This window comes from Vipera ursinii (assembly GCF_947247035.1).
Source record: "Vipera ursinii genome assembly, chromosome: 5".
Lineage (NCBI taxonomy): Eukaryota > Metazoa > Chordata > Lepidosauria > Squamata > Viperidae > Vipera > Vipera ursinii.
Window position 1 is genome coordinate 87,016,638 of NC_139518.1, and position 20,840 is coordinate 87,037,477.

Genomic DNA, 20,840 nt, shown 5'->3' on the forward strand with positions numbered 1-20,840 from the left:
TTATCATTCTGGTATTTGGGAAGGCAAGCTGAGCTTATACAAAGCAAACTGTATATGCTTTTTCTAAAGACTGATTTAAATTATACCGTAATCTAAAACTGATCTCTGGCCAAAATGCACAAGCAATCAATTACCAATATAAGTGATGGGTTTTTAAAAAGTACCTAAAATAAGAATTAGTCTATTTTACATTTACCCAACAGATAATTATTACTGGGTTATTTTTTCAAGTAAATATGGTCTTAAACCTGAAGCAACAGAAACAGTTGTGCTTAAAAATATGTAGCTCTGAATAATTTTTCTCAATGAATAAATGAACAAGTACAATGTTTTTGACTTCTCTTCTGTTATTTTTGACTCATTTGTTTAATTGGTTACTTTATTTTGTTTTAGGACTTATGTGGAAGTCTGATTACATTCTAGGTCATATTGATGGAGAAACATTGAAACATCAAAAGGATTCATAAACATAAATTACTGTGCCTCTGATCTGCATATTTAGTGAAGCCCAAGGATATATTCCCACTGCTAGGAAGAATTAACAGGTGCAAGACTCAATTAAATCATACATTTGCATATGTAATTACATTTATTTTTCTTTTATTTATACCATTCAGACTTCTCATGCCCAATACATAATGACTCAACATTCTGTAATTTTTCTCCTCTTTTTATGAACAAAGTGATAGGATACAGGTTATACATGGAAAGAAGCATCACTGCTTTTCCAGGACAATCTTTAAAACAAGAATTAGGCAAAATATAGGTCTACCAAGGGTCAAAACAAAACACCCCCCCATCCCCGCAGCTCCAGATACTTTTAAATCTCATAGTGCTTCACTGACAGTGGTTTAATATTGGGATCTGCTCTGTTCTCCAAATATATATTATGATAAGGAAACTGCTTTGGTCCCTGAAATGAAAGGAGACAGTAAGAATCAATTAATAACAAGGAATGCTTAAAATGCAGAATCTCACACCAGAATTAAATCTGGTACCATTATCCACTCTGTATAAACAATAATTGCCTGTTGATGCAATGCAGTATGTGATGTGAAATTTGATACGGAGGAGGAAGAAGATTCCTTCTTCACAGAGCACAGCCTGGCCCATATTTCTGAGCAACAGGAAGGAGATCCTACAAACCACCTCAGGACAGACTTCAGTGAGAATGCTGGAGAGTGAAGAAGGCATTGACCTTAAGTTCCCAGTAGCAATCCTGACACATTTCATACTGTCCTGGATCCCTTGGAAAGAAGGACTGTTTCCACAAGAGACAGCTGGGAATGAATGGTGAACATACTGTAAGCTGTTGTTTGACTGAGCAAAGTCTGAGGCAAGTTTTACTGGTAAGTAAATCAGACATGCATGAATTTTCTACATAGGGCAAAAGTGTCTGGAATACTTTGGGCTGTAGCATCACATTAGAAGGAACTGACCACTTTAAAATGACACAAGGATTATACTGTAATTTTAAAGAGAACAATAAATAAGTATAAAATATACTCATTGTATCTAAGATTCAAGATTTTTTAAAATCCAAAAAAACTACCCATTATTCTTTCTATTAGTCAATTTTTTTCATCCAAAGAGGAGGAATACTTTCCATTTACCATAGAAAGAAATTTACACTGGTAATTCCAAGATTCTATTTCCCCACCAGTAAAGAAAACATCCTTGAATTAAATGTTAAGAAAAAATTCCAAAGTCTCATTTCTTATGCACAGTTAAAAAAATGCAAAGGACAACTTGCATCACATCTTAAAGAGAACAAAAATTCAGCTAGTAAAAAATTGGTCTAAAAATGATATTCACATGAGAGGTTTAATTTTGGGGACCAAGGTCTGAATTTTCTGGATCAACTTGCTAACCCTAAGCTGTTTTAGCTCTCTCTCTTTTGTAATTGGTAAGGCATCTATGTTGAATAATGTCTGCCTATGTCTCTTCCTTTTAACAACAGCAGCTCTTCTTGACTGGATTAAATCTTTTGCATTCATATCCACCAAAGACACTCCTCACAACTGATAAAAAAAAGTAATGCCATCTTCTATCACTGTCCTACTTCTTGAAAGTACACACAACTGAAACTAAGAGGGAATTCTAATATTCTAGTTAAAATGCTTTTACTAGATGAGAGTGTTTTCCCTTTCCTGAACTGTATGAGACACTAGAATTTAGGCAGGAACTTTTGCAGATCACCCCAACCAGAGATTCAAGATCTCTTGGAAAAAATGCAGATTCAGAACTTACCACTGGTTGGTATGCTGGAAACACTTCACCAACAAAAGACATGAACAACATGATTCCAATAAACCCCCAAAAATACATCTTCATGATATGCCAGGAAACGGGGGTCGGGGACGTATCAACCCTTGTCCGTACAAATAAATCGAAGTTCCGATGCAACTGATTAAAAAAAGATAGGAAGAGACAGGATCAAATACTGCAGCAACAGGCTTGTTATATATATCTTTGTGCATGTCAATTCCCTATAGATCCCTCTCGGGATGCTGCCATTCTAATGGGAGGAGGGACCTTTGGAGTTCTCTTGTGATGTGCTTAGCTTTGCTTTGCTTACTTTGTTTCTCTTTGGTATGATGAACCTTCCTGGGGAATGGGAGGGGGAGAGAAGAGCCTGGGGACATCTGCTTTGCCTTGCCAAGGACTCAATGCCTTGGAAGATGCCTGGGAACATCTCTTTATTGCATCCTCTGTCCGGAGTTCTCACAACACCTTTGCACCTTTGGATTAGTTCCCTATGGAAAGGGCAGTTGGGAGGGGGTTTGAACAACAGGGTTTAACTTCAGATCCTGCCTGCTTTCTCTGGGCCATGCTTTGTGGAGGCTGCCCCAGTATAATAGTTCCAAAAGAGAAATTGTCAAGCCCCTGCTCCCAACAAAACAACTGGCGGCTCCAGTTACCACAAGAGTGCAAACAAGAGGAGCCCAACCACTAGACAACACCACCACCCTCACTTTCAAGCAGGCCCTGGAGAAGGACGAGTGATTCCTGAGCCACAAGAACTTTTGCTCGATGCGAGAGGGGCTGGCCTGGGTAGGGGGAAGTTGTACATCCCTGCAAGTCAGAGACTAAAAACTATGCAAACCTGCCATGATTCAAAACTGGTGGGGCACTTTGGATTCATAAAAACCCTCCACCTTTTAAAGGGACATTTTTGGTGGCCTTCCCTAAAGGAAGTTTGTTAAAATAAAAGAGGGTGTCCATAAAATTAATGCTGAAATTATTAATCTGTAGTCAATAGAAAAACCCAGGCACCCTGTGCTGCCACCACGTGGTTGTTTGAAGAAATTATAATATGCTATCTTGACCTGGTCAGCCAACTCCTCCTTCCCTATGACATATTTCCTCCTTCTCCTGATCATGTGCCTTACACCCCTCCCCTTTCTGGGATTGACTTCCTCCTTCTTCTCCCTGGGGACTCTCCTCCTCCATAACCGGCAGACACACGTGCTCCTCCATAACCGGCAGATACATGTGCAGACACTGAGTCATTACTGTCTTTTGACCTTGGAAATACTGTGCGTTATCATCTAATTCACCTCATCTGCTGTAGTCTACTCTGCATGCAAATAAAGGTATTTCTGGATGATAAAAGATATTTTCATGAGTTCTGCTATCTGGCAAAGGGCTGTTAAACAATGATAGAATCCGCATATACAGACCAGCACAGGGGTTTTAGCAAGGGGAAAAAATCATTAAATGACAGCTTGATCCAGAATACACCCATTTTATTATAAAACCTCTCTGAATTTGAAGAAAACTTTGAACACTAAGCAAAGTTCTAAAGTTGGCTCCAATGAATGAAATAAAACAGGTATAGATAGTCCTTGACTTATAACCAGTTAATTAATGACCATTCAAAGTTTCAATGGACCTACCAGGGAGGTATTTACAACCTGGATTCAGAGTTCCAGTGGTCACTCCCCCAAGGCATGTAAACACACTTCAGGCGCTAGGCCATCAGGCCAAATTTATGGCAGCATCCTGCAATCACATGACCGTGTTTTATGACAGTTTTGCTGAAAACTGGCATTCACTGTTTTTGGCAAAAGCGAGCCATCACACACCTGACCCACTTTATGACCATCATAGGCAGGCTCCATTACAGTTGTAACTCAAAGACTATGTGTAAGCTGAAATGTTGTTTGGTAATATATTTGTTAAAGATTCTTCAATTTTCAAAAGTACACTAGAATAGCATATTGAAGACATCACTTTACTATTTATATTGCTTCTGAGGCAAAATATAACAGGCCAATAGCTGGCCAATAAAGAAGCTTTGATCAAGTTTAACAAGGACACAGTGCCATTCTATAAAACCCTGATATGGTAAGACCACACCTGGAATACTGCAGCCAGTTTTGGTCACCATATCACCAAAAAGATGTTGAGAGTGGAAAAAATTCAGAGAAGAACAACTAAGATGATCAAAGACCTAGACACTAAAACATACAAAGAACAGCTGCAGGACTTGGGCCTAGCTAGTCTAAAGAAAAGAAGAAATAGGGGTGACATGATATCAGTATTCCAGTATTTGAGGGGTTGCCACAAAGAAGAGGGGGTCACATTATTCACTAAAGTACCAGAGGGCAGGACAAGAAACAATGGTTGGAAACTGAACAAAGAGAGAAGCAACCTAGAGTTAAGGAGAAACTTCCTGACAGAGAGGACAATTAACCAGTGGAACAGCTTGCCTCTAGAAATCATGGGCGCTCCTTCACTGGAGATTTTTAAGAAGAGGCTAGACAGTCACTTGTTTGAAATGGTATAGGTTCTGCTGCTTGAGCAGGGGGCTGGACTAGAAGACCTCCAAGCTCCCTTTCCAGCTCTATTCTATTCAAGTATTTTATTCCTTTCCAGGACACAAAAATAATGTCAATACCAGAATCAAAGTGAGGATTTCAGTGCTGATCTAAAGTATACTGGGGAAACAGCGATACAGAATATGCTTGAGTATTGGACTCATGGAAGGATTGAACTTTCTATGAAATATATTATTGCACTTAGATATTCCCTTACTCATTAATTTTAACATGGAATTCTGGATTACAAACTGAATTGAAAGATAGGTAGACCCCAAATTAATTATTCTTACTGGTTCTCCAAAATTGCGCCTCAGGTAAGGGTAATCCCATTCATACCAAGGATTTTTTTCTTCTGCAGATTGATCTGGGAGTTTGGGATAGTCACCATAACTATGAAAATATGAGAACACAGCTTTAGAACAAGAGCAAGTATTTTATGGACCCAGGTTGCTCCTAAATCTTTTCAGTGCTTAAATCAACAAATAACAATACAATTTATTAGTGATTTAAAATAAGAAAAAAGATAATGTTCTGTCTGCCAAACTTAAAAAACTCGACAAGAGGGCTGAAAATGATGGCTAAGCCTTGCAGTGACAAGAGTATCACACTATGATGTTCCTTTGTCTCTTGCAAGTTGAATTGTGCAGTTTTAAGTATGGGGATCTGATCACAAACATATTGCCTATTCCTATTTTAGACAAAGTAACTTGCCAGATGAATTCAGTCCTCTAAAATGGAGGAGAAAGTAATTAATATATCCAACAAACATTTGAATATCTTACACATTTAACTTAAACAAGCGTTCTGCTAGGCATGTCTCGACGATCAAACTATTACATTTTTTCACCCTTTTCACCCTTTGTTGCAAATTCAACATGATACAATCTTGTTCCAACATTATAAGAAAAATAATTGTTCATCAAAGTAATGCAAGATATTTATCACTTGATGAAACAAGAAAATTTAACATTTTGATTTTTGAACTTACAGGGCTAGATTGGGCCCCAATTTAATTCTAAGGGAAGCCATACAAACAATTTAACAGATTAACAGTTTAATTCTAAAGCAAGCCATACTGATTAACACACTGTTGTTACAAATGCTTGGTGAGGGCAACAAGAGCTTCCATGATTTTAGATCAGCATACTGGGTATATGTACCATTGGAAATAATACACAAACTGCTAAGTAAACATTTACATTTCTGATTTAAATAATGTTGCAGATGTGATTCCACTATTCCTTCCAAATGTAAATCTGCCTTTAATCTAATTTATATTTTTAAAGATTGTACTCATTTCCCAATGAACGCCAGCTATGGAAGTTATTTATTATTATGAGGCTATGATAGGCATATAGAGACAAATGCTCTACAATCTTGATATCACAACATTTGTTCCTAACTTTGTACAATATTTTGATTCTTGGATATACAAATACAACCTACCCCACACCATCATCTGCATATGGCTTATAGTCCTCCAGTGTCAGGTTGTATTTCTTTGCAGCAGCTGCCTGCTCTTCTGGAGTCTTGGGGTATGATCCTGGAAGCAGATGTTTGGGCATATCTGAAGCTAAAAGCAGAAAGAGCAACAACTCAAAGATAGTGGTAGAGAAAAGATGTGCAGTGCAGATGATAAAGTCTGGATTACTTATTTATATATAACCTGTGTTTTACAAATAGGTTGGTGAATATATTCAACACATCTTCCTCCTCCCATTTTCCCCACAATGACCACCCTGTGACGTGAGTTGGGCTGAGAGACAGGGATTGACCCAAAGTAGCCAACTGGCTTTCAATGGCTAGGGCAGGACTAGAACTCATAGTGGAATGGAATGGAACAGAACGGAATAGAATAGCTTTCTAGTGTGTTGCCTTAACCACTAGACCAGGGGTAGGCAACCTTGGCTCTTTTATGACTCATGGACTTCAACTCTCAGAATTCCTGAGCCAGCCATGAATTCTGGGAGTTGAAGTCCATGAGTCATAAAAGACCCAAGGTTGACTACCCCTGCACTAACCAAAGTGGCTCTCTTTATATCTCTATATGTCCATATTTTCTTAAAGTTAATTAAAATTTGATGTATAAATGCTTCCATTGTTGAAAGCCATCCTGGTATTTTCAAATATATTTTACATTTTATTTTTCCCCATGTTAATAGTAATGTGTTTCTTAGATAGTGGTTCTGAAAGTACTTATGCATTTTATTTTTCCCATACCATAAAAAGGCATGCCAACCAAGTTGTAAATCATGTCTCTCCAAATATAACAACCTTTTATTTCTGAGAATTATCCATTCTTATTAATGCAAGTTAGATATGATAAAGATGAACAGGACAGGAGTTTTACCCTTAGAGGCAAATCCCGGGGAAGGGGTGTCTGTTTTTATATAAATGACAAATGGTGCAATAATGCCAAGGTGGTTTCAAGTCTGTGCTCCCAAGATGTGGAGCTTCTGACCATCAAATGCAGACCCTTCGATCTGCCTAGACTTCTCTGTTACCATTATCACAGCTGTGTATACCGCTGCCCCATGCAAACAGAGAAGAGGCCCTGAAGGCTCTTTGTCATACCATCAGTGACTTATGAACTACTCACCCAGATGGCGCATTTATTGCAGTGGGTGACTTTAACCAAGTGGATTTGAAAGCTACCCTGCCACATTTCCATCAATATGTGGACTTTGCAACGAGGGGACAATACACTGGATCTTGCTTATTCCAACATCAAGAAGGCTTTCAAAGCTATCCCCCACCCTCACTTGGGCTCCTTTGACCATTTCTCAGTGCTACTTATTCCAGCATATAAACTTTATTAGTCAGAGAGAAACCTACAGTAAAGCAGGTGAGGGTTTGGACAGAGGGAGCTGTAGAAGCATTACAAGACTGCTTTGAGTGCACAGATTGGAGCATGTTTAAGGAAGCAGCTACTGATAACCAACATACAAATGTTGAGGAGTATGCTACCACAGTGTCTGCATATATCCAAAAGCGCATAGAAGATTTCTGTGTCCTGAAAAGCATTGTTGTGAGGGCGAATGGCTGACTTATAAGGTCTGCAAGATGCTGAAAGCATGGAATGTGGCTTTTACACTTGGTGACATGCTGGCACTTAGAACAGCCAGAGCAAATCTGAAAAGTGCCATAAAAGATGCAAAGCAAGCCCAGAAAATTGCCAGAAAATTCAGAACTTTTTTCAGTACCCAGGCAAATGTGGTAAGGGATCCAGGCATTACGGATTACAAGGTGACTCCATCAAGTCGCAAGGATGACACAGACTTCCTAAACAAACTGAATATATTTTTTGGAAGATTTAAGGCATCAAATAGCACTCCTGCTAGGAAAGCTGTGCCCCATCCTGATGAGCAAGTGTTAAGCTTTGATGTCACCTCTGTCCAGAAAACATTGTGGTAAGTTAACATTCGGAAAGCAGCAGGCCCAGATAACATCCCTGGACATGTCCTTAGGGAATGCGCAGATGAGCTGGCTTGTGTTCTCACAGATATTTTCAATCTCTCATTGCAGCAGGCAGTAGTCCCATCGTGTTTTAATACGGCCATCATCTTGCCAGTGCCAAAAAGTCCACAATTACAGTCCTCAATGATTACTGCCCAGTTGCACTGGCATCCACTACCATGAAATGCTTTGAGAAGCTGATAAAGGACATTATTGTATCCAGCCTCCTGCCAGCATTTGACCCGCTTTAGTTTGCCTACCGACCAAATTGCTCTACGGAGGATGCTATTTCTTCCGTTCTCCATCTGAGCTTGAAGCACTTAGAGCAGGGCTTTTCAACCAGTGGTACGGGTACCACCTGTGGTACATTGGCACCTGGCAGGTGGTACGTGACCATCCTAGAAAAGTGGCAGCGGGGAAGGGGAATGAGCAAGAGATGGCTGGAGCTGCAGGGCTGTCAGGGCTCAGCAGAAGCACCAGGATCAGCGCTTCTTCGGGGCTGTCAGGACTCAGTGGAAGTGCCAGGCTCCAGCTGGAGCTTGGCACTGATCCTGGTGCTTCTGCTGAGCCCAGAAGAAGCGCAGATAAGCTGGAATGTTGTAGCATCTCCAGGGTCTTGTGACTTACATTCAGATGCTTGGAAAATGATTCATATTTATGACCGTCACAGTGTCCCAGGGTCATGTGAAGTGACCAAAACCTGCTGCAACCACCCAGCAGAGGGTGGGAGGAATAAAAACCAAACCCCACCCCACCCCCGCTGCCAATCCTCAACAGAAATGCTCACAACAATGAAAACCTCAGGACAGGAGGAAGAGCGCTGCTGGCCGGGCAGGCAGGTGTCTTGCTTGGCTGTGGCTTGAGGGGCACATTGTAACTTCAAACAGTCACTAAATGAACTGTTGTAAGTCGAGGACTACCTGTACTTCATTACTTTTTCCCCTTTTTTTTGGTCAAGGGTTTCACACCTTGCTAGGTGACCGGTGGTACTCGGATGTTGCCATATCCTAAAAGTGGTACAGTGGGTGAAAAGGTTGAAAAACCCTGACTTAGAGGAAAGAAATACTCGCATGTGTTTGTTGTTTGTCGACTTCAGTTCAGCATTTAACACAATCATTCCCCATCATCTAGTAGACAAACTGGGCCTTTTAGGCTTAAACACTCCTTTGTGCAACTGGATTCTTGATTTTCTTACCAACAGGCCCCAATATGTGCGAGCTGGAACAAATATCTCTAATACCATTTTCTTGAGCACAGGTTCTCCTCAGGGCTGCGTCCTAAGTCCACTGCTGTTCACCCTGTTGACCCATGACGGTTGTGCTAGGTTTGCCACCAACCATATTGTGAAGTATGCAGATGATACAACAGTAGTGGACCTTATTCATGATGACAAGGTGGAAGCTTACCACAAGGAGCTTGAGGGGTTGGTGAACTGGTGTAAGGAAAATAGCCTAGTTTTAAATACCGGAAAAACCAAAGAGATCATTGTCGATTTCAGAAAAGGCAGGCACAGCCACACTTCTCTGTGCATAAATGATTCACCTGTGGAGATGGTTACCAGCATCAAATTCTTGGGTGCGCAGCTAATGAGTAGGCTGGCTTGGTCGCTCAACAGTGAGAAATTGGTGAAGTGGGCACAGCAGCGCCTGCATTTTCTGTGTCTCATGAGAAAAGCACATCTTCCTTCCCCTGTCCTGACCACTTTCTACAGGGGAACGATCGAGAGCATCTTGTCATACAGCATCACAGTCTGGTTTGGAAGCATCAGTGCTTCAGACAGGAAGGCGGTGTAGAGGATGGCCGAAAAGATCATTGGCAGTTCCCTCCCCTACATCCAGGACATAGCACAGAAGCGTTGCTTGAGCAGGGTCCGTAAGATTATCTGGGACACTACACATCCTCTTCACAACCTATTTTCCTTGTTACCTTCTGGGAGGAGGCTTTGTGGTATCCACAGCAGAACATACAGATTCAGCCATAGTTTCATTCCATACAGCATTAACCTTGTGAACTCTCAAGCTTCCTCCTTCCGTTATATATTTAAGATGGACAGTATTTAATATTTGTTATGTATATGTAGGGGTGTGGATCTATACGTATGTGTATATAGTATGGTTAGGTGTGTGTCATGTATGTGTTCCACTTTGAAAGCAACTAAATTTCATTTTCGATGTGTGCCATTGTGCCCACAGTAAAAAAATGACAATAAAGGTTATCTTATCTTATGTCAAACTGAATGGATTTTATAAAGAGCAGACCTTGTTTGCTCAGACATTATTAACCTCTGATGAGAAACTAATTAAGAAAATTTATAAATTTTTATTGAATTTGAAAATGGAAGATGAAGAAGTTAAAGAAACGATGATAACATGAGCAAAGAACTTTGGATATAATGTAGAATTAGAAAAATGGCAAAACTTGTGGGAAAGAAATTATAAACTGAAAATGGCAGCTTCTTATAAAGAAATTTTTTATAAAATGTTTGATAGATGGCACTTGCCACCAGCAAGATTGGCAAAAATGTTTAAAAATGTCAGATAGATGATGGAAATGTAAACATGAGGCAGGTACTTATTATCATGTATGGTGGACATGTTTTGAAGCGAAGAGGTACTGGGAAAAATACATACTTGGCTAGAAAAGATGTTGGGAAAACATGTAAATTTTAAACCGGAACTTTTTTATTAGGGATTATGCCAGAAAAGATTGATAAACAAAGTATGTATTTGACGCTTGCTCCTTGGGAGGAAAGCCATGGCAAATCTAGACAGCACACTAAAAAGCAGAGACATCACCCTGTCAACAAAAGTGCGTATAGTCAAGGCTATGGTTTTCCCAGTTGCAATGTATGGCAGTGAAAGCTGGACCATAAGAAAGGCTGAGCGCCAAAGAATTGAAGCCTTTGAACTATGGTGCTGGAGAAGACTCCTGCGAGTCCCTTGGACTGCAAGGCGATCAAACCGGTCAGTCCTAGAGGAGATCAACCCTGACTGCTCTTTAGAAGGCCAGATCCTGAAGCTAAAACTCAAATACTTTGGCCACCTAATGAGAAGGAAGGACTCACTGGAGAAGAGCCTAATGCTGGGAAAAATTGAGGGCAAGAGAAGAAGGGGACGACAGAGAATGAGGTGGCTGGATGGAGTCATTGAAGCAGTAGGCGTGAGCTTAGATGGACTCCAGAAGATGGTAGAGGACAGGAAGGCCTGGAGGAACATTGTCCATAGGGTCGCGATGGGTCGGACACGACTTCGCAACTAGCAACAACAACAACAACAATATTGGAAAAGAGAAGAATTACCAACAAGGAAAAATAGTTTAAAAAATATTACAATGAAGGGATTTTATTATGCTTAAGGTTGATGTTAGTAATATTGATTAGTGATACTTTGTAATCATACACACACACACACACACACACCTTTGTTTATGTGCAAGCAGCTTTGTAGGTGCTTTATATTGGGAAATTAGTTATATAAAAGCAAATGTTTCATGCTTCAGGTACAGGGGCTTGCTTACATGAAAACAGCATGGTAGGGGGAGGGGGAAAGGAGTTATGGTGTCTGTGTATGTCATCATCTAGGAATTATTTTTCTGTACCTTTTGGTTTCTAGTACCAAGACCAGATCTCTTTGTTCTGGAAAGGTATAAAAGGTGGAAGACATCTTTCCTAGTTGTTGCCTTCATCTCTCTACCAGCCACGAAGAGAGATTTATTTATTTATTGAACTTATGTACCGCCCTTCTCCCATAGGACCCAGGGCGGTTCACAAGGCAATTAAAACAACATTACAATACAAAAAGTTAATAACAATTAAAATAGATTAAATTATCCTTGATTAAAAATCTAAAACCCCTATAACTCTGATTAAAAACCCAATTACAATAAGTTAAAAATTAAAAATTCTCAGTCTTGGCTGGAAACATCAAAGAGCCAGGTCTTCAGGTCCCGGCGAAACGAACGAAAATCAGGGGCAGTCCTGAGCTCTACGGGTAACTGGTTCCAAAGGGCACCCAACTCTATTTTGATCAAAATAAAAGTTGTTTGCTTGCTGAAACCTCAGCTCAGGAGTTTCTTTTGGCTGTTTTAAATTCCTGAGTAATGCTGGGGAAATTGTGAGGCTAAGTGTAAACTTACAAGAATGTGCAGAAATGGACAGACTTACTATGAGGTTGAAAGAAAAAGAAGAAACAGAATACTATCGGACTTGGGACTTGTTTTATCAATGGCTGAAGAAAAGAATAAAGGATTAGGAATTAAATTTGTATTAGTGAATGATAAACTCAGACAACACATTGTTGATTAAGCACTATTGAATTATATGGAAAAAATTAATAAAAAATTTACAAAAACAAAAACAAAGTGGCTCTCTTTATTTTTACTGACACCAACAAGGTACAGGTAGACCTCAACTTACGACCACAATTAAGCCCAAAATTTATGTTGCTAATTGAGAAATTTGTTAAGTGAATTTTGTTCCAATTTATGACTTTTCTTGCCACATTTATTAAATGAATCACTTCAGTTGTTAAATTAGTAACATGGTCGTTAAATGAATCTGGCTTCCCCATTGACTTTGCTTGTCAGCAGGTCGCAAAGGATGGTCACCCGACCCCAGGATACTGCAACCGTCATAAATACGAACCACTTACACACATTTTTGTATGTTGTCATAACCCCTTTTGCTTTGGCTCCTTGACCTCCGCACTTCCCACTAAACAAGTCATGCTTTGTGAGTTTGGGGCTTCACAGCAACCCCGACTTCTATTACACGCCAACGCTATTCGAGATCGATTCCTCCTCTATTTGCCATTAACAAAATTCGGTGCCCCAAGGCTCAGCGACCCAAACGCGGCACCCACCGCCGGCTGAGGCTTTTCGGAAAGGCCTCCAGCACACAAACTCAACCGGAGGACAGAAAGGGAGGCGGGAGAAGCGCCAAAGGGCGGTGCACCATAGGGAAGGGGCTGCTCAAGGGCCACAGCTAGACTTTTCAGTTCTCCGGTCCGGTCCGGAGAACGAGCTGAGATTGACACCTTTGCTAGGGCAAAGGAGCGGCCTAATGCCCCCGTTACACGAGACTCTTCGGAAGCAGACGGAGCCCTACGAGGCGGGCTGCCCAGAGCGGCCTCTCCAGGGGACAGCCGGCCTCCGAAATGGGGGGGTTCGTCTGTCCCGCCCAGAGTCCAAACTGCAAGGCCGCCTCCTTTCCCCGCCCGGGACGCAAAGGCACTCACGGACCGAGGCGGCGGCTGCCATGTTCCGGTGTCAACGGCCAGGCGAGCGGGCGGAGGAGGGCGCGGAGGCGGCCCAGCGCAACGACAGCGGCCATCGCGTCTCTCAAGGGCGGGCGCCGGGTCGAAGCTGAAGGCTGGAGGACTTCTGGTCGGCCATAGAGTTTCCCTGAAGAGAGTCGCTGTCCTCAGGGCTCATCCGGAAACAGTTTGCGGCGTGAGGGGGCGCCAGACGCCAGGTCTGTCCCCACTGCGCTTCTCAAGCGGATGCCAGTTTTGTGGGACTCGCTGAGTCCTCGGGTATCTTTTTCGGCCGTGGGTTCGTGTCTCTTCCCCTCCCCGGGGGTTGTGGGGAACCTCTTCATTCCTCCGTAGCCACCTGGAGAGCCCAGCGAGCCCCGCATATTTATTTTATGTATCTCTCAGCCAGTGTGTGTGGTGGGGGGCACTGCAACCTACTCGGCTGCTCACAACTTGAAGACAAACAGTAAATGCACGAAAGACATTTATTAAAAGTATTAAATGGTGTTAAAAGCAGCTGGCCGAGCTATTAGGACCAGGAGAGGGGCACTATCCCCATATAGATCCTGGCAAAGTTAATGCACTAGAGGACAGGGGTAGACAATCTTGGCTCTTTTATGACTCGTGTACTTCAACTCCCAGAATTCCTAAGCCAGCACGGTTATTTTGAATTTTAATTTGATATATTTTCTCTCTTAAAATAATGTTGGTTCATTACAGATTGGAATGTAGGAAAATTTGTCTTATGGTTGTATGGATTGATTAGATAGCTTTTAACAATCCTAAACTGAAAAGATAATTTACAGAAGGATGTCTGGAGACTATCTCCTGGTAAGAAAAGTTTCTTAGTGTCATCTGACATCTGGTTATCTAAATTCAAACAAGCTTTGTGGTTGATTTACTGTGCAAGGAGGAATTAGTCTTATCTTGTCCAACCAACTTTCCTCTTCTAACCTGGATGCACTGAACTAAGAGCTAGGACAGGAGGCAACCCTTGAAGATGGGCAGCCAGTGGTTATGTACTAAGGCAAACAAACCATGGCTGTGAAGAATTTTGGGAGAAATGTGCAAACCTGACAAAGCTAAAAGTGACATCCAATATTTGCAAATAATTGGCACAGAATATTACTAACTATAAATTTCTTTTCCACCTAACAAAATTTTTGCCTTGACTTTTAGAACTTTATGGGTTGGAAGCTCCCCTTTTGGGAGTCACGGCAGGGATCTTTTTTCTGCTGCCTCCATTAGTGTCTTTCTTCTTCTTCTTTTGCATTAACAGTTTAAAGCTTGTTTACCAAGTATCCCTGATCAGATCAATTTTAATCTTGTGCCAGTAAAAGTGTCACCCACACTATTATGGCACAAAGGGGGGATTGTGGGAAGTCAGCTCCCCAGAGAAGGAAATATTAAAAGGGCAGGAAAAAATATATTTCCTCAGAGGATCTTGAAGAGGCAGGAAAACATGCCCAGTTTTTCTTGATAGCCCCAGGTCTCCCTCCCCCAACCAGAAACCAGTTATGCACAAATGCAGATGTAAATCCAGGAAGGTTGCAGGCCCCCAGCTGGAAGATTAAGAAGACAAAGACACCTAAAATCTACATAACGCAGCCCCAGGGACTTTGGACATAATAGGATTAACCCATCACCATCAGAATACCAGAAAGGCACACTCACTCAGGTCAAAAATTCATGACACAGGAAATAGCCTCGAACAGGAACAGGAAGCAGCTCCAAACATAAGGCTCCAGAGGGTATAAAAATCCACTCCCTACATGTGGTTAGTTCTTTTTCTGCCAGACCATCTTCCTGTCTGGCTCACCTCTTCAATAAACTACAACCTTCTTCCCAAGGCAGTTGCCATGTTTGTTCCCAGCTTGGACTGAACCACAATGAAGACTTTTCTTCCAACACTATAAAAAGAAATGTAATATGGGGCTTGAGATTCTCTCCTTTTCGTAGGGAGGTGAACCAAGGCAGAACCCTAGGGCCAGATATGGCTATCAGTTTCCACAATTGAAGTAGGTTCTCTTTCCAGAAAGCAATTGCCAAATGCTTTTGTAACATACCCAAAGATGATCATTCTCAGGCTGATAGTCTAGATAGAATTTTTGTACAAGAGCAATTAAATTCTATGAGATTAAATTGTAATCAGTCACAGAAAGTCTTTAACCAGTTGGAGAATTCATCAAAGAAATACTACAAGTCGATCCCTTCAATAGATACAAAATTTGTTTGTTTGTAGTAAATACAGTGCTTTGTAATCACCTTTTAAATATTTATATTGTTGGGTTGATAGAATTGGGATTGTAACTGGTTCTGGAGCGTATAGGTGGAATGAGTAAAAAGTGCCTTATTGTTTGCCTCCACTCTTGTTTTTAGGTTCCCAGAAGCTATTACATAAAGAGGAGTTATGCATGCTTTGAATTTGAACATAAGCTGTTAAATTGGGACCTATTTGACAAGTAGAAGATAGATGTTGACAGATAGTAATAGAGCATTATTAAATCTGGCAATACACTACTTGAGTCAGTCCAGAGACTCTCTAGTTCAGACTTGTCAAAACTCGCAACGTCAACGTGACGTCGTGCGACGTATCGGAGCTTTTTCCCCATTGCTGGCAATGGGGTAGGCGTGGTTTTGTTGCGATGCGTCCAGCCCACGGGCTGGCAGTTTGACACCCTTGCTCTAGTTGTAGATAGTGTAATTTATTAATTAGAGATCTATTTCCAGGTCATTGCTGGTGAAACATCCCTGAGGTTAACTGGATTCAGATGGTTACACTTAGATTTTAAAGTTTATAAAGGACTGTCTTGGTGGAGCAGTGGGCTAATGCCTCCTTAAGTAACACCAGCTGCCTGCAATTAGTGCAGGTTCGCATCCCACCAGGCTCAAGGTTGACTCAGCCTTCCATCCTTCCGAGGTAGGTAAAATGAGGACCCAGATTGTTGGGGGCAATAAGCTGACTTTGTAATAATGCCGCTTGGGGGGGCGCGAAAGCCCCAATAAGCAGGCATATACATAGAATGAAGGCTATTGCTAAGCACATTGTGCTTTAGATTGTAAGCCGCCCTGAGTCTTCGGAGAAGGGTGGGATATAAATGGGATTAAAATAAAAAAATAAAATAATGCCCTCTTGGGTAGACATCCAAAAGCAGGCTAGCTTTTTCTAAACAAAAAACAGTACTAGGAACATTGACAAGATGCTCAGAAAGGGCTTTTTACTTTGAGTAAGGGCTTTGCTCATGTTGGAAGATTTACCCTGACAAAATCCTCATATTTTCATCCCTATTAGAAAACATATAAATACACTGTCAAAACTCCAGAAAAAGGTCTTTTGCTGAACTTCTGGGCATACTGCCAAGAGCCACTAAACACTTAGTAAAATGTTGCAACTTAAATAACAATAAGCCTTGCTTGCCTGGTGGCTAGTGACAGGAAAGCCAAGACTAGGCAATAGGGAAACTCAGATAACAAAGGCCTAAAGGAACTCCTTGCCCTGCCCCTGATGGGATTAACTCCCAAAATAGAAACTGGACAAAGGGAATACCTCTTAAGACAAGAAGGGGAACTCCGGAAAACCATCAAAAGCCATAACCCTAGGGTAGAAAAAGCATATAAAAACCACAACTCAGAACCAGAAAACCACTTTGCAAGGCAGGAACACTGAAGTCACTCCTCTGCTACTTTGTTGCCTTCCTGTACTAAAGACCTGCTTTGCAGTAGCTGCTGTCCTCAAATTTCTTCATCTTGTTTTTTCCCCAGCTGGAAACGAACAGGGAAATTTTTCTGACACTCAGGCTTCATTTCTTTCTCCTTTAAGTAGCCCTCTTCTGTTCGCTGTTTATGGATGCTTGCAGGTTTGGGGACATTGATTGCTTATAGCCACTTATATTTGTAAATGTAGTTAAATTGCCATTTTTAAAAGATAATAATGGTGTTATGTTCTTGGTTCAGTTAGGCATTGACGAGGCAGAGCGGTAAAACAGCAAACATATTTATTCATTAACAACAGAAGCAGCCCTAACAGCTATACATACAGATCGCCTCTAGGTGGCAACCAAAGTAACAATTCCCGCCCAAAACAATCCTAGAGACCTAGAGCCATTAAGCAATCATTCAACTGAGTACAGCAATTAAGGCCAATACATTACACCCCTTCTCTCTAGATAGTTCATAATCTCAAATGCTTGACATAGTCCTGTAAATGCTTAGGCAGCCTTCGCGACCATTCCGAATGTCCCAGTCTACCTGCTTGCCGGCCAGGCTGGGTAGACCAGGACCTTGAGACCTGATTGCTTCAGGCCGACTCGAGCCCCTTTGGCTGGCTTGTTCCGGTAGGCCCAAACCAAAGTCCATTTGGGGAACAGAGTCCACCGTGCTGGAAGTCAGAGCTGCTTGCCAGTTCTGCTCAGTGGGTGCAGTCAGTGTGTCTGGAGAAAATTCACCTTCAGCCAACCCCCCCCCGTCTCCTCGGCTGAGAGTTCTGTAGGAGCATGCAGACTCTGCCATCACGCCACCCCTGTGGTTGGCTTGCTTAAGAGTCTTGAGCCAGCGACTGGTTTGCTAGCCTCTGACGCAGTTGGTCAATGTGCCGTCAAATTACTCTACCATCTTCCAGGATCACTTCGTACGAAAGTGGCCCTGACACTTTAGCAACCACAGCTACCAGCCACAATGCCCCATGACTGTAATTCCAGGCCCAAACCCGGTCACCAACTTGCAAACTTAGTAATCAAGTGCCAGCCCCATCTCAGTTCCGCTGGGCTTCTGCCCATTGAGGTGCAGGGAGTTGTGCATTGGCAGAGTAAGAAGTCTGCCAGCCTGTGGTGCCAGTCCCCTGTGATGATCCTCTTTAAAGGATTCTTTGGTCGTTCAGACTGCGTTCCGCTTGGCCATTCATGGCCGGGTGAAAGGGGGCCGAATTGGCATGCCTTATTAAGTTAGCCCTGCGAAAGGACTGAAATTCTGCAGCGGTAAATTGAGCCCCATTGTCTGAGACCAGCACATCTGGCAACCTGTGTGTTGCAAAGATCCTTTGCAGTTCCTGGATATTCCTGGCAGTAGTCATAGTTGGGACTGGTGGGACCTCTAACTATTTGGAGTGACTGTCCACCACAATGAGGAACAGCTGTCCCTGAAATGGCCCTGCAAAGTCGATGTGGATTCTTGACCACGGTGCATGTGTGGCTTCTTATCAGTGGACAGGAGCTTGAGGCATCTCAGGCTTGGATTGCTGGCAAGTATAACAGCTGTATACTTGGGCCTCAATATTTTTATCTAGCCCAGGCCACCAGAGGTTAGCTCCTCACGAGTGCCTTCATCCAGACTATTCCCGGATGTCCCTTGTACAGAGACTCTAAGTCCCTGGGCCTCAACAAGCTTGGGACTATGACCCAGCTCCCCCCCCCAAAAATGCACCCCTTACGAGCAGAGAGCTCGTCTTTTCTCATGAAGAAATTCTGGAAGTCTCGTCCTGGACATTTGTCTGGCCATCCTGTGTGCACCCAATTCAACACGTGGCTAAGTGTCTTGTCAGCGGTTGTCTCAGCAGCCACATCCCCCGCATGAAGGGGAGACTCCGGCAAATCCTGGATATCCAGGATGTGTGCATCCAGGACGGGATCTGGCTCTACGTGTGGCAGGGACAACCTGCTAAGGCCATCTGCATGGCCCTTTTCCCTGCCCAGTTTTTGAATCAGCCTGTAGCTGTAGGCTGGAAGGAAGATAGACCACCTCAGCATTCATGGAAATAAAATCTGAGGTGTCTGCTTGTTTGTGGTGAACAACCCTAGAAGTGGCTTATGGTCTGTGAAGACCGTGAACTGGTGGCCATACAAGTAGTCATGAAGCTTTTTTATGCCAGCCACAATGACCAGTGCCTCCTTGTCTATTTGTGCGTAATTGCGTTCCGCCAGAGTCCTAGAGTAGTAAGCAATGGGAGTCTGTCTCCCGTCAGCCATCAAGTGGAACAACACAGCCCCAACCCCATATGGAGATGCATCACAAGCAATGCAGACAGGCGACTTTTCATTAAAATGGGTGAGGACTGAGTTTGAAGACAGCAGTGATTTGACTTCTGTGAAGCTTTTCTCGTGGACGCTACTCCACTGCCACTGTGCCTTTTTGTCCAAGAGCCAGTGTAATGGCTTTGCCACTGAGGCCTTGTGTGGAAGAAAGGTATGGTAAAAGTTCAAAAGACCCAAAAAGGCCTGAAGCTCCCCCTTAGACTTCAAACTGGGGGCCTGCTGAATTGCTTTGAGCTTGGAGTCTGCTGGATGAATGCCTGCAGCATCGATGTGGAAACCAAGGAACTTGGTTGAATCTATCCCAATTTGCATTTCTCCCATTTTAGTTACAGCCTCGCTTCGTGGAAACACTGAAGGATGGCTTTAAGCTGTTCTGCCAAAATCTCTACTGACTCCCCCACTATGAGGACATCATCGAAATAGGAGCACACCCCTGGAATGCCCGTGAGCATTCGTTCCATCACTCCCTGGAAAAGCCCTGGGGCTACACTAACCCCGAACTGTAGGCGCTTAACCCGGAAAGCCCCTCTGTGGGTGACAATGGTCTGAGCATCTGCTGTGGCCTCATCCATAGGCAGTTGCTGGTAAAGGTAAAGGTTCCCCCGCACATGCGTGCTAGTAATTTCCGATTCTAGGGGCCGGTGTTCATCTCCATTTCAAAGCCGAAGAGCCAGCGCTTGTCCGAGGACGTCTCCGTGGTCATGTGGCCGGCATGACTAGATGCCAAAGGCGCACGGAACACTGTTACCTTTCCACCGTAGCGGTCCCTATTTTTCTACTTGCATTTTTACGTGCTTAGGTAGTTGCTGGTAGGCTTGCGCTAAATCTAATTTGGCAAATATGTGGCCTCCTTGTAGTGACGCCAAAATATGGGTGACTACAGGCACTGGATATGCATGCTGTTGAAGGCCCTGTTGATAGTGCACTTATAATTTGCGCATATGCACACCTCACATTTGGCCTTAAGTGGCGTGATTATGGAGGTCTCCCACACCCCACTGTCTACTGGCTGCAACACTGCTTGTTGCACCAGCTTGTCCAGCTCTGTCAATTTTGGGTTTGAAGGCGAAAGGCACTCTACGAGGCTTGATCCGTATTGGGGTTATGGTAGGATCAAGGTGAAGGGCTATAGGAGGACCCTTGTACTTCCCTAGACTTGAGCTGAAGACATCAGCAAATTGCTGGCAAACTGTTGACAGGTCTGCTGCTTGCATTCAGTGAATGCCGGTTATTTGGATGCGCAAGTCATCAAACCAGTCTAAGCCGATGAGGCTTCTGTG

The 20,840-nt window shown here is 42.7% G+C and overlaps 1 protein-coding gene across 2 annotated transcripts; it reads right to left on the reverse strand.

Moving 5' to 3' along the window:
• Positions 1–329: 329 nt before the first annotated feature.
• Positions 330–13,683, reverse strand: NDUFB8 (NADH:ubiquinone oxidoreductase subunit B8). Of its 2 annotated transcripts, none has more exons than XM_083364843.1 (5): positions 13,521–13,683; positions 6,273–6,399; positions 5,117–5,216; positions 2,251–2,406; positions 330–913 (listed from the first exon to the last, which is right to left on the reverse strand). In XM_083364843.1, exons 1-5 carry the CDS (start codon positions 13,609–13,611, stop codon positions 821–823), a joined length of 567 nt encoding a protein of 188 aa, XP_083220969.1. In that variant the 5' UTR covers positions 13,612–13,683; the 3' UTR covers positions 330–820. The 2 variants fall into 2 exon arrangements, with proteins under 2 accessions (XP_083220969.1, XP_083220970.1); XM_083364844.1 differs by having other exon boundaries at positions 13,517–13,639.
• Positions 13,684–20,840: the final 7,157 nt, after the last annotated feature.